Raw genomic sequence first — 14,072 nt, 5'->3', positions numbered from 1 at the left:
AAAGTAACCATACACCAGTAAGCCTTACAAATGTGATCAAAGGTTTGATTAAAGAGAAAAGGGATGGATAATTGACTTCTTCCTGCGTTGGTGGCTCTGATTCAAAATCTTTAATAGTCATTCCTTTTGAAGGAGATCTCATAATTGAGGAGAGTGATATTTCTTGTTCCATTTAACACCATTTAAATTATGCTGTTAGCCCTTGCAAATTGAATGGTAATGCTCTGGATATTGGCACTGTTAATGCCCTGGCAGGCTTACTTTGTATCTTGGATGTCCTTGAATGAAGCTTTGCTCACCTAATTGCTCTCGAGCTGCCCTGCAGCCATCATAGCCATTTGGAATTGATTAGACTCTATTGTTGGAACTGAGGTGTCCCAACAAAGTGGAAACCACAAGTTTGTGTTCTTGAAACAATCCTTAGTCTGTTTTATAAAGACCTTTGAAAATTGAATTAAATTCATCTTATTTCTTACGGGGTAGATTTTCATCACTCTTGCAAATAAGCAGGCACTAGGGATTTCCCATCCATTTTAGAATACATTTGATTTCCAATGTCATTAATTTCAATGTGACATTAATGGGATATGTACTGTCCACATAGTGGAATAAAAATGTACCTATGCATCATAGTATAGACATTAAGTCTTTGTTGGTGCATCTTTCATTTCTGTGTTAATATTTCTTGGATCCCATCGCCATAACAGTAGTGGTCTCAGGCTAAGTAGCTAGTTAAATAGATCATAATGGCATGGATGATTTGAGACCTTATCCCTAAAGTCCTGTTCACGTTTTCTATGCTTCACACTCTGTGGTCATTGGGAACAGGCTCTTGGCCACAATAATTCATTCCCTGGACCTCAAACAAAATAGGTACCTTGGGGATATATTGCCACGCTGATGCAGTCATCTGGCTTAAAAAATTAAATGTAAATTTATAGTGGCAACCACATAACTACACCAAGTTTACGAAAGAATAAATATGCCATATGTTGGAAGAAACTTTTTAGAAAGATTAATCTCGTCTCATATTTCTAGTAAGGTGTTAACAAAATAACAGCAACATGGTAATATGACCTGCTTTGTTGCTGGGCAACGAGAATTTTTTTTTAAGAATCATTCCGCTTAGTCTTCCACCTCAGGGCACACTAGAGAGGATCTGAAAATCTGCCTTTGCACATTAATTTATTCTGTGTTTGCATACATAATAGTCCGGAGATTCTTGTTTATGTGAAATACCTCAGCTGCTTTGAGCATTAAGCTTTGCCTGCAAAAAATGCTTTTCTTTGAACTCAACCCTGTATGATCAGCCCTTTGAAATGATTGTAATTGGCAAAATATTAAACAAGCAGCCAAGGAGCTACTTGCTCCAAAAAAAAGTTGTTTTTTTGTGCCTCCCTTTTAGATGTATTAAGAACATATACAATAGAAGAGGAGCAGGCCATTTGGCCTCTTGTGCCTGTTCACTATTCAGTAAGATTATGATGATCTACCTCAGCTCTACTTCCCTATCTAAACTCCATGCTCTTGATTCCCTTCATATATAAAAACATACTGATTCTGTATTGAATATACTCAGTTAATGAGGTTCCACAGGCCTCTTGGGTGGAGGATTCAAAAGATTTGCCATCTTCTGGGTGCAGACATTTTTTCTCGTCTCTGTCCTGAAAAGACTGATCTCTGGTTCTATGTACCATAGCCAGAACTCAATGTCTATTGTGTATTATCTGCCATGTCAGAAATATATGTTTCAACCAAATCATATCCTTTTCTTCTGAACTCAAGAAAACATAGGCCCTATCTGCTTAATGTTTCCCAAGGGAACAGCCCCCTCATAATAGTGGTAGAATTGGTGAAGATGTGACCAATGATGGAATCTTGTTAAAGGTGGTGGAAATTGTGAAAGCCAGTCCATTGAATACGGAAGTTGGTGGGGGAGAAAAGTGTGTAAGGGTATCCTATCCTTGTTCTGGCATGGAGGAGAGTGGGTGAGAACAGAAGTATGAGAAATAGGTGAGACACGATCCAGGGCTCTGTCGGTTATGACAGAGGGGAATGCACTATCTTGGAAAATGGAATGAATTCTTTCCAGGAAGCAGGATGGAGGGAAGTTATTGAGAGAGTTGGTGGTGTCGGTGAGCTTCTAATGGAAAGTAATCACAAACCTATCTCCTGAGATGGGAACAAAGAAATACAGAAAGGGAAAAGTAAGAGATGGACCGTATAAAAGTGAGTGTAGGATACGGACACACAGCAAAAGTACAGTGCATGATTATTTATCCAGTAGTCATACCATCAGAATTGTCATGCAACTGGCAAAAAAAAAATAATCTGAAAATTTGTTCAAACAGTGAATTTTATTTAAGTGCTTTGCTAATTAGCTGCAATATCCTCTGAAGATTTGGCACCCGAGGTGATGGTAAGTACAGTAATTCATCTGATTTATTTTTGCTTCATTAATACTTTGCTCTAAAATATATCAGTGTAAATGTTACTTAAAAGTTAAGGAGATGACATATAGTTTGTCAAGTTGTTTAAAAATTTATGCATGGTACATGGGTGTGTGATAAAAAGTATTTTTTTTAATCAGTTCTCATGCAAGTGGCATAATCTTGCCACTGGCAGCCCCTATTCTCCCTGGATGCTGGATGGTTGAGATTTCTCAAACTGCCACTTATTTTGAAGGTAATTAGCAATCAGTAATAAAAGGTTGCTCAGTCAGTAATATCTCCATTCAGTAAAAAGAAATTGGGAGCAGAAAACTGCAAGATAGAAAACACCATGGTATCAACCATATAATTTGTTGCATGATGATGGTGGAAAAATTAATATTGACCAAAACATATTGAGATATCTTTTCTTTAAAATTCTGCCCCCAAATAATTTGTATCTACCTGAGATGCCAGATGTTGCCTTGATTTGTGTATTATTTGAAAGACTGCACCCTGAATAATGCACGTTCTTTCATCGATGAACTACTGCTCCATTATCTGCTCAAGATGTGATGTACAACTTTAACCTCACAGGACATTCATGAAGAAGGGTCCCAACACGAAATGTCACCTATCCCTTTTTTCCAGAGGTGCTGTTTGACCCGCTGAGTTACTCCAGCATTTTGTACATATCTTTGGTATAAACCAGCCTCTGCACTTAAATTTTATTACAGGAATTTCATCTTTTATATCCTTAAAAATTCAAGTTGTGCTGTGCTGATCTTTGCTATCTTGCATAAATAGATACTTTATATTCAGGGTAAAATGTTGGGCTGAGACTAGCTATTATTTAAGGATTGCTGTGACATGTGTGATGGTGAAAAAGAAACCTGTCAGAAAAAAATGTGTAACATTTTCCTGATGTCCATAAATAAATTGTAAATATCTACATTTGATTGTGAATGTCTATCCAGCTGTCTATTTTACTATGAATTCCTTGCCTTCATCATTAAACCACCCACTTGTTCACTTGTGCCTAGTCAAATAAAGAAAATCTCCATGTTCTCCTCAGAATTGACAGTGGTTTCACTGTGATATGGCTGGACAATTTTTTGTGCAAAAATAACTTTGTGTGTACTTACTTTCTTTGGCAGGTCATGGTTATAAGATATTAGGGAATAGTAGTATCCTGGATGATAATCTAATGAGCACAAGTGAGTCGTTACTTCCTCAAACACCAATAAATAATTCTAGTACTACCTTGAGAGAAGGATTCACATTAAGCTATCATAAAAATAGCTTTCAGAACGATGGATTTGGAGATGAGGGAGCAGCCTGTATGTTCGGTATGCTTCATGTAATTTTAGACATTTTTTACTAGACAATGTCTTACTACTTTCATCTGTTTCCTAGTTAGCACTTTGATATAATTTCTGAAACAAATGCAAAGAGGTAATGTGCTAATGACCAATGTAAAACATGGGTAATTGGGGTTATTACTTCATTATCTTGCTAAAATATGAGTGAAAACAAACCAGCAGCCTATTATATGTCTCATCTACATTTTCCTTATTTAAGAAAAAATATTACTGGAAACAAATCTAGCCTTGATTATTCAGAAGGTTTATTTGTAGTCTCCATGGCTAGCCAGCTATATGGCAGCCTGTTGTAAGCATTGGAATTAGATGTTCAGAAATCATTTCTACAAGAAAACACTTGAATGATTTGTAATTCATTTGTGAGTATGTATTTGACACCTAAGCAACTGGTGAAGAAATCATTGAATTATAGGTTGTATAACAAGAATTGGCCTATTTGCAAATTGCTAAGCTGTGTATTGGTCATTTGTTCAATTACTACAGTGCAGATTCATAACTTATATATAAGCAAGTCAAAAATGTACATTGAGAACCCAGCAAGCAAATGTTATTTCGATTTCCATGGCTATAAGCAATCTGCTGGAGGAATTCAGTTGGTCGAGCAGCATCTGTGAATGGAAAGCGTTTAGATTTCTCCAGAGCACCTACACATTTTAAACAGTCATTTATATGAAATATACGGGATAAATGCAGCCCCCTCCCCACACAACTTTGCACTGCATTGCCCAAGCAATGTATAATACATTCACATAAATCAAAGGCTATGTGAATATAAGATCCATATTAGGAAAGTATGTACACCAATAGTTGTAATCCTTTTTTTCAATAAAGGCTTGGAAGTGTATCCCTGGTTAGTATAGCTAAATGGCTTTCCAAAAGCAACAGAATAAAAATTGGAGGCAGAGTATAATGACTATATACACTTATTAGCATTGTTGACTGTTGTTGAATGTGAAGCCAAGAGATAATTGTGTTTCAAATTAAGGACGAGTATATGTGCAGTTCATTTTGGATGGATGTATTGCATAAATCCAATAAATTTAGCACCTATTGTAGACAAAGTGGAGGCTGGCTATTCTCTTGTTCCAGTTCAAAAAGCTACTTCTAATCGATTGTAATCTAGTAAATGGAGACTCCACCAATATTATTTATGTTTTAATAATAAGCTTAATAAGTGGTTTCCACAAGAAACCAAAAAAGTTACTTGAAGAAGGCAGGCAACTGAAAAGAGTTGGATAAAAGAACAGCAAGATAGATGGAAAATGTACTGATAGATTTTTATCAGTAAATCAAATTTGTAGAATTAACATACAATACCACTATCTGGTTCACAGTTTCCTTGTCACATTCTATTGTTAAATATAGCAAGAGTTGAAACATGGAAGGGTTTAACCTCTATTAAAGAAGCAGAGTTTTGATTAGTCACCTATACCTGTGGTCTTTATCTTACATTTTGTCTGATTTGAACCATAATTTGGGAAGCTGAGGTGTACAAATAACCCCATAAGTAAGTTTATAAATTATAAAGGTTCTTTGTATTTTCAGAGGAGCTTCTCAGTGGCGAAGCTGAAGATGCTTTTGTGGATTTTAAAGATATTAATAATGACAGTAATAAAGACATACCAAATCAGAAGCTACAGACAGTTCAGGCTGGTATGGTTGTCTTATGCATTTGTGTTCTCTGTTTCTTTTTCTGTTACTTTGAAATCTAAGTACCAACCCAATCACTGCTATCAATGAAATCTTTTCACAAGTTCGATGAAATCTTTCTTTATCGGAACGAGGAGACCATTCAGCTGCTTGAGCTGTTCTGTTCACTTAGATCTTTGATGATCTGTTCCTCAATTCCATTAACTCTGTTAATACATTTTGCCTATTAATAATTCCATAAATCAATTTTTATTTAATGCATGAAATTGTAGATTTTAAACAGAGGCCAAGAAATTTTTATATTCTATATACCTCACCCATGAATTGTATTTTTGAGCCAGTTGTTGAAATCTTCCATACTACGGGAAACACATTGGACTGAATACCCGCTATGTCAAACATTGTAATTTCTTCTCCATTATCTGTATTTATTTAGATTAATTGTTAGGGAATCATGAGAATTGGACCTTTGATTTTTCTATTATGTTCCCATTGGCAGCTTTGAACTTATTAAATATGGAGAAGTAATGCTGGGAATAACTGGCTATATAGCTATAACACTATATAGCTATCTGCTGGAGTTCTTGTCATTAGTGTATTTAAACAAAACTTTCTATTTAGTTCATTGCCATGTTTTGTTGTTTATATTATAAGGTCATAAGTAATAGGAGCAGAATTAGGCCATTCGGCCCATGAAGTCTACTCTGCATTCAATCTTGGCTAATCAGCCTATCCCTCCTAATCCCATTCTCCTGCCCTCTCCCCATACGTTTCAATGAGGTCCCCCCTCATTCTTCTAAACTCCAGCGAGTACAGGTCCAGTGCCGTCAAACGCTCATCATCAGTTAACCCACTCATTCCTAGGATCATTCTTGTAAACCTCCTCTAGACCCTCTCCAGGGCCAGCACATCCTTCCTCAGATATAGTGCCCACAATTGCTCACAATACTCAAAATGTGGTCTGACCAGCGCCTTACAGAGCCTCTGCACTACATTCCTGTTTTTGAATTCTATCCCTGTTGAAATAAAGGGTAGCACTGCATTTGCCTTCTTTGCTACCTATTTGACTTGCAGATGAACTTTTTGGGAATCCTGCACCAGCACTTCCAAGTTCCTTTGCACCTCTGATTTCTGGATCTCTCCCCATTTTGAAAATAGTCTACGCCTTTATTCCTACTACCAAAATGCATGACGTCACACTTTGCTACACTATATTCCATCTGTCACTTCTCTGCCCATTCTCCCAACCTGTCCAGGTCCTTCCGCTGAGTCCCTGCTTTCTCTGCACTACCTGCCCTTCCACCTATTTTCAGATCATCCGCAAACTTGGCCACAAAGCCTTCAAACCCTCATCCAAATCATTAATATACAACGGAAAGAGTAGTGGCCCCAGCACCGACCCCTGCGAAACTCAACTAGTCTCCCTTTATTGCCACTCTTTGCCTTATGCTGACACTTTCCAAATGATGCATCTTTTTTTGTTTGGATGGATAAAGAAAGGACAAAGAATGGTGGGTGGCATTGAGAAAGGACAGGTAACACCTGCTGCTAATCTCCAGGTTTAAGTAGACTAACTTGAATTTGTCCGTGGAATTCTATCTTGGCATACTGAAATTTTATGATAGAAACAGTTAGTGAATTGTATAATGTTGAAATCAAACCTTCAGCCAAACATTCACACGCGCAGGATTGCTAGTCATCAACAATGCCTGAGATGTAACAATAACCATGCCTATGTTTTAAGACATTCGTCCTATTTGCCAGCAGCTCAGGTGAAAAACTTACATGCAACATTGGCTTCTTGTGGAGACCTAAAGATCTTTTTGGGTCAGGGTTATACAATCTGATTTAAACATCAAAATAAGACTTATATAATAGCTTCTGAGCACAGATGCAGGGAGTTCCATGCAACTATCCTAATCCTCATTAACTAATCCATTACTCTTTTTTTCAAGGGCACATCTGCTGAAAGCTAAGCGGAATTTAAAGATGTGTTAAAATTATTTTCACATTTGATCATTTTAATAGATAATTCAGATGTTCCTGGTCCATTACTTCAGGCAGAGAGTGCTATAGATGATCAAACAACTCTTCTATCCAATGAAGAGGAATGCTTTGCCTTGCAGCCAGTTGATGCTACTGGTTAGTTATATACCTCTCTATAAATTTCTTTACTGTTACAACTAATGTTATTCCTGTTATAAACCTAATTATATTGTGTCAGGATTATTGATAAATACAGTAGTCACCTTCCTATATTTTGAATAAATTCCATGGACTCTGTAATCCCTTTCTAATTTTTAAAGAAACTTCAATGATAACTTATTGTCAAGTGTACCTAAGTACAGTGATTTTTTTTTTGCATACAGTTCGGTGACAATCCTACTGGATAGGCACAAACATACTAAACACAAGGGTAGTCTAGTCCAAGAAGAAACCAATTATTTTTCCTTTTTTGATTTTAAATACTCAAAATTTACAAACATTGGTGGCAGAATTTCTCCCACCATAGTTGATTTTTTAGTACAGAATCTAAGTGCATGTCTTGCATTCATGATTACAGGTAATTGATGTGAAATTGCCTCTTGGATTAAGATTTGATGAGTTGAATTGTATAATGCATGTCTTTAATATTCATAAATAGTGACCCGGATAATTTCAATAGCATCCTAACCTTGCAGCTTCATGGTAGATGAATAGTTTTGCTTATAGTTTCTCAGTACAACTGAATGATAAGTTATCTTTAGGTGAATAGGCTAAACTGCGAATAAACAGAAAGATGGCAATTTTTCAGTGTTGAGCCTTTAATAAATCTTTTTGTTTTTCTTGGTTTGGGTAAAAATACACTAATAATTGATAACTAGTTGTGGCCAACACAACCTTTCAAAGAAGCTTAGATTTTGTAGGATTTTAAAACAAAGTCTTACATATATTCATCAAATCCTTTTGCACATTGACTTTTGTATTCAAAATCCACTGTAGCTGGTGCTGGGAAATTGAAGTTTACACCACATCTGACATAGTGAGAATAAAGATACAGCTGAGCCTTGATGCAAATCAGTGGTTCAGCCCCGTTATTCAGACTGCTACCAAATATTGGTTTTCATTTAATAATAATAAATTGGTTATGTAAATCATCACAACTCATTGCTAAATCTAAATGGAGTGTAAGGTATGCAATATTTTTTAGTGAATTCTGGTTTGAAATGACTTGCTTTGTGCAAAGTCTTGACATGACCTTAATTCTACTAAAGCACCTCAAAGACATGTTTATCTGAAAATTCAGCACGATAAGTGGTTGCATGCAGCAAAAACACTTGGAGTCGAGTCTGCTCAGCATACCAAACTTGAGACTTCTACCAAATTAGTCACCTGTGTTCTAAAGATTACTTAAACAGAGATATTAGGGCATGATTGTAATTTTCAATGAATTGTGACATTGGATGTGTTTAATGAATTATTCCATATTGTGAAGCATTGCTATCAAATGTAAAGGATTTTATAAGTCTCAGGTAATCTATTATCAAAATAAAGAGTCACACATTGGTGAAGGTAGAAAATTTATTCTATGAGGATTGTGAATCTTTGAAATTCTTTATCCCAGAGAGCTGTGGAGGCTGAAGCCTTGAATGCATCAGTGCTGAGAAAGAATATTTTTTGGTCTATAAAATAATTATGGTTTGGAGGCAATTGGAGGGACTTTGAACTAAGCCAGGATCAGATCAGCTTGATCTTACAGGAACATATGGCTTATCCCATTTGCTTGCACCTGACCCATATTTCTCCACTCCTTTCGCATCCATGTGCCTGTGCAAATATCTTTTAAAAGTTGTAAATGTCTCTGGCAGTTCATTACATATACACACCATCCTCAGTGTGAAATTCCTGCCTCTCAGATTTGCTTTAGGTTTCTTCCCTCTCTAATTCTTTGCTCTCTAGTTTTAGTTTTGGTCCTGTGAGAATAAACCCAGCCTATCTCTCCTAATAAGTAACACCATTTCTGGCAACATTCTGGTGAATCTCTTCTGCACTCTTTCTCACGCTAGCACATCCTTCCTGTAATGGGAGGTCTAATGTGGGTGGCATAGTGGTGCAGCGGTAGAGTTGCTGTCTTACAACAATTGAGACCCGGGTTTGACCATGCCTATGGGTGCTGACTGTATGGAGTTTGTACATTCTCCCTGGGGTTTTCTCTGGGTTTCCTCCCACATTCCAAACTGGCTTATCCCATTTGCTTTGTAGGTTAATTGGCTTGTGTAAATTGTCCCTAGTGTGTAGGATAGAACAAGTGTACAGGCTATTGGTGGTCGACATGGACTCAGTGGGCCGAAGGGCCTGCTTCCACACTGTATCTCTAAAGTAAACTGTACACAACCTTCCAAATGTGACCTGACCTATGTTTTGTACAGCTGCAACATGACTTCCAAATTGCTAGACATAATGTCTTGGCATCTGAAATCAAGGATATTGAATGCTTTCTTCATTACCTATCCACTCGGTCAATGAACTATGAACTTGAACCCTAAAGTCCCTCTGTACATTAATACCCCTGAGGTTCCTGCCATTTATTGTATATGGCCTACTGGAGAATCTCAGCACTCCTGGAGAACATGGATAGGTGATGTTTCAGGTCAGGAATTTGGGTCATTTTTTTACCTTCAGTGCTTTCACTAAAACCAAGACAAATAACTGATGCAAACTGCAAAGTAACTATTATTTATATTGCTTCTGAGCATAGTAAGCATCTCTTTTTATATTTTAAAAGAACATTTAAGAATGATAATCTCATAGTGAGAATGTGATTTTAGTCTGTGTCCTTTCAATGGTAGTTGTTTTTACGGCATGGTGTCAAAAGGGTTGTAAGTGAAAATCATACTCATTAAAGTATGTTAAAGGTAAATTGTTAAATTGTAGATTGTTAAAGGTAAATCACTTTGTAATGCTGAAACTTGAGTAAGGTTCCAAGTTAAAAAAAATTGTTAATATTCTTGTTAGTATTTTCAGAAAGAAAACGAGGTAAAAGGAGGAGGAAGCTTATTGTGGATTGTGTTAAGGAACTTGATAGTAAAACAATTCGTGATCAGATTGAGGATGTTTCAGATATAATCACAACAATAGAACTGGCTCCACCAACCAAGAAGTTAATGAAATGGAAAGAGACAGGTGGAGTTGAAAAACTCAACTCGCTGCCTGCCCAACACCTAATAAATTACAGATTGTTAAAGGTAAATCACTTTGTAATGCTGAAACTTGAGTAAGGTTCCAAGTTTAAAAAAATTGTTTCACGTTTCCTTTTTAATCAAAACCTTTTTTATCAAAATGTAAGCATTTCACCTCTCTAAAAACAAATTCTGAATATTGTATGTCCAAATACTGCGGATCAGAAAAATATTGAAATGATTTAGCTTTATTAAAGTTCCATATTTGATTTGCAGTATAATAAGTTGAAAATCTAGCAAAATAATGCAATAACTACCATATGGTCTAAGAAATGGATGGTGCCAGAGCTTCCTGATAATATAGAACCATAGAAAATAGGTGCAGGAGGAGGCCATTTGGCCCTTTGAGCCAGCACCACCATTCATTGTGATCATGGCTGATCATCCACAATCATTAACCCATGCCTGCCTTCTCCCTATATCCCTTGATTCTGCTAGCCCCTAGACAATAGACAATAGGTGCAGGAGTAGGCAATTCGGCCCTTCAAGCCAGCACGCCATTCACCGCGATCATGGCTGATCATGCACAATCAGTACCCCGTTCCTGCTTTCTCCCCAAATCCCCTGACTCTGCTATCATTAATAATAATAATAATAATAATTCATTTATTTTATATAGCGCCTTATCGCATGCTCAAAGCGCTTTACAAAAACAATTAACATAGAAACAAACAGACAAACTATCCTGACGGAAAAGCGGCGAATACTCAACGCCAGCGTCCTCTCACGTCAGGGTCCGGCAGTAGACATTAAAAAGCACAAGACACACAGATATATTTTTTACACAAACAGCCATCACAGTGATTGCTCTAGGCATACCCTCACTATGATGGAAGGCAAAGTCTTATCTCCTCCTCGTTCTTCTCCCGTGGTGCCACGAGGTGATCGAGGCTCCCAACTTTTTGAAGCCCCCACCGGGCGATGGAAAGTCCCAGGGCCGAGCCGAGCAGGCCGATGAAAGTCCTGAGCCCCCACCGGGCGATGGAAAGTCCCAGGGCCGAGCCGAGCAGGCCGATGAAAGTCCTGAGCCCCCACTGGGCGATGGAAAGTCCCAGGGCCGGGCCGAGCCAAGCAGGCCGATGAAAGTCCTGAGCCCCCACCGGGCGATGGAAAGTGCTGCGGCCGAGCCACGCAGGGCGATGAAGGGCCTGCGGGCGGGTCGATCGTACCTTGCGCTTCGGGGCGGTCGAAGCTGCTACGGCTGGAGCTCCCAAAAGCCGGTCGCCAGCCAGGGACCTGCGAACTCCCGATGTTGCGGTCTGCAGGGCCCACGGCCAAAGCCTCCGAGATGGTAAGTCCAGGCCATGCGACCGGAGTCTTTGAGGTCGATCCCAGCTGGAGGCCGCCGACTCCACGATGTTAGGCCGTAGCGCGAACGGAGATACGACACGGTAAAGGTCGCATCTCCGTTGAGGAGGAGATTTGAAAAAAGGTTTCCCCCAACCCCCCCACCACCCCCCCCACATACACAGAGTTAAAAATAAAACAAAACGTACATTTAACGACGACAATGACAAAAAACAACAAAAAAACCAGAGAGACTGCCGGTGAGCCGCAGCTGCAGAACACAGCCACGCCCCCAATTAAGAGCTCTATCTAACTCTCTTGAAAGCATCCAGTGAATTGGCCATTACTGCCTTCTGTGGCAGAGAATTCCACAGCTTCACAACTCTCTGAGTGAAAAAGTTCTTCCTCATCTCCGTTCTAAATGGCCTACCCCTTATTCTTAAACTGTGGCCCCTGGTTCTGGACTCTCCCAACATTGGGAACATTTTTCCTGCATCTAGCGTGTCCAATCCCTTAATAATCTTAAATGTTTCAATAAGATCCCCTCTCATCCTTCTAAATTCCAGTGAATACAAGCCCAGTCTTTCCAATCTTTCCTCATATGACAGTCCCGCTATTCCGGGGATTAACTTTGTGAACCTACGCTGCACTGCCTCAATAGCAAGGATGTCCTTCCTCAAATTAGGGTGGCATTCATTTATTTGACCAGTGACAGTATTTTTTTGAATACAGGCAAACCCCTATCAGGGATCGGGACCGTTCCTAGAAAACAGTCCACAATGCAGAGCCACATCTGCATGTGTGTCCAGAAAAGCGAGTAGAAAATAATGGTATTTAAGTTTGTTCATATAACTTCCATGGGAGCAAGTTTCTCAAAATTTCATAATGATTTATAAATTTGATGGGTGAATTTGGGCTATCTGAAAGACAGTAACACGCAGGTTGCTTATAATATTCACCTGAATGGACAGGGACTACAAAGATGTTAAATGATTTGTCCACAGATTTAAAAAATAGATTTAGAAATGCTTGTACATCCAAATGGCTGCATTACATGCTTGTAGTGGTATTGTGCTGCAGGCAGTTGTAGTTTTTAGACCTACCACTTCAAATTTCAGTGCAACTTAGGAGCACACCTGGAATAGCCTGGTGAAATTTCCAGAGTGAAAGGAAATGTCAGGATAATGGTTATCACTGTATTTCACTCCAAAAAAAATCGATTTCCAATCAAGTAGTACTGAAGGAAAAGCATAATGCATTTGAATTTCCAGGCAGCTGTTCATTCTCATGGCCACGAGATACAGACTTTATTTTGCAGCATCATTGTAATTCAATTAATTCTATAAATTAGGAGCAAAAAACAAACTCGTTATTTGCTCCAAATTCCAGCATCTGCAGTTTTGTGTATCTGTAAATTAGGAATTCCATCAGTATAAATTGATAACGGCGAGAGCAGGAGTCAAATTTTCTAGTGTTTATTACTATCGTAACTTAATAACAAACCTTGTTAGGATTGGGCACACTGATGTCAATTTTTACAGTACTTTACAAAGAAAAATGTGAATCTAAATCTAACAGATAAATAAATAGCAACAAAATCAACAATGAAGAAACATCCAAAATCTACCTAAGAATAAAATACAATGTAATCTAATGTAAGGTAATCTAATATGATTAGCATTCAGGGTAGATAGTTTTTTTTCCAGAGTAGAGTGAAATAAAAGGCATAGCTTTGAGGTTAGAGGGGCAAAGTTTAGAGGAGAGGCAGGTTTTACACAGAGAATGGTAGGTGCCTGTAACGCACAACTGGGGAGATCATAGAAGCAGATAATATAGTAATGTTTAAAAGGCATTTCGCCAGACATGAACATGCAGGGAATGGTATGATATGGGTCATGTGCAGGCAGATGGGGGTAATTTTAATAAATATGGTCGGTGTAGACATCGTGGGCAAAAGGGCCAATTCCTGTGCTGTTTACTGTTCTATTTTGTAAAATGGTTCACAGCAGGAAACAATTATTCCAGTTAGTACAATCGAGTTCTCTCCACATTGAGAGAAGGTTTTGCCAATTCGCCTCAAGTAGCAAAACAATGTCTTGAGGTAA

At 38.2% G+C, this 14,072-nt stretch overlaps 1 protein-coding gene across 1 annotated transcript in view; it reads left to right on the top strand.

Annotated features, from left to right (window-relative positions):
- Positions 1 to 14,072, top strand: part of LOC144604445 (double-strand-break repair protein rad21 homolog) — a 73,118-nt gene that overhangs the window by 42,387 nt on the left and 16,659 nt on the right. The window contains exons 6-9 of the mRNA XM_078418874.1: positions 3,587 to 3,778; positions 5,357 to 5,464; positions 7,490 to 7,603; positions 10,457 to 10,686. Coding sequence (XP_078275000.1) covers positions 3,587 to 3,778; positions 5,357 to 5,464; positions 7,490 to 7,603; positions 10,457 to 10,686 — 644 coding nt within the window. The remainder of the gene's footprint in view (positions 1 to 3,586; positions 3,779 to 5,356; positions 5,465 to 7,489; positions 7,604 to 10,456; positions 10,687 to 14,072) is intronic.

Source organism: Rhinoraja longicauda, chromosome 22 (assembly GCF_053455715.1).
Source record: "Rhinoraja longicauda isolate Sanriku21f chromosome 22, sRhiLon1.1, whole genome shotgun sequence".
NCBI classification, from domain to species: Eukaryota; Metazoa; Chordata; class Chondrichthyes; order Rajiformes; family Arhynchobatidae; genus Rhinoraja; species Rhinoraja longicauda.
This window is presented reverse-complemented; position numbering and strand designations above follow the sequence as displayed.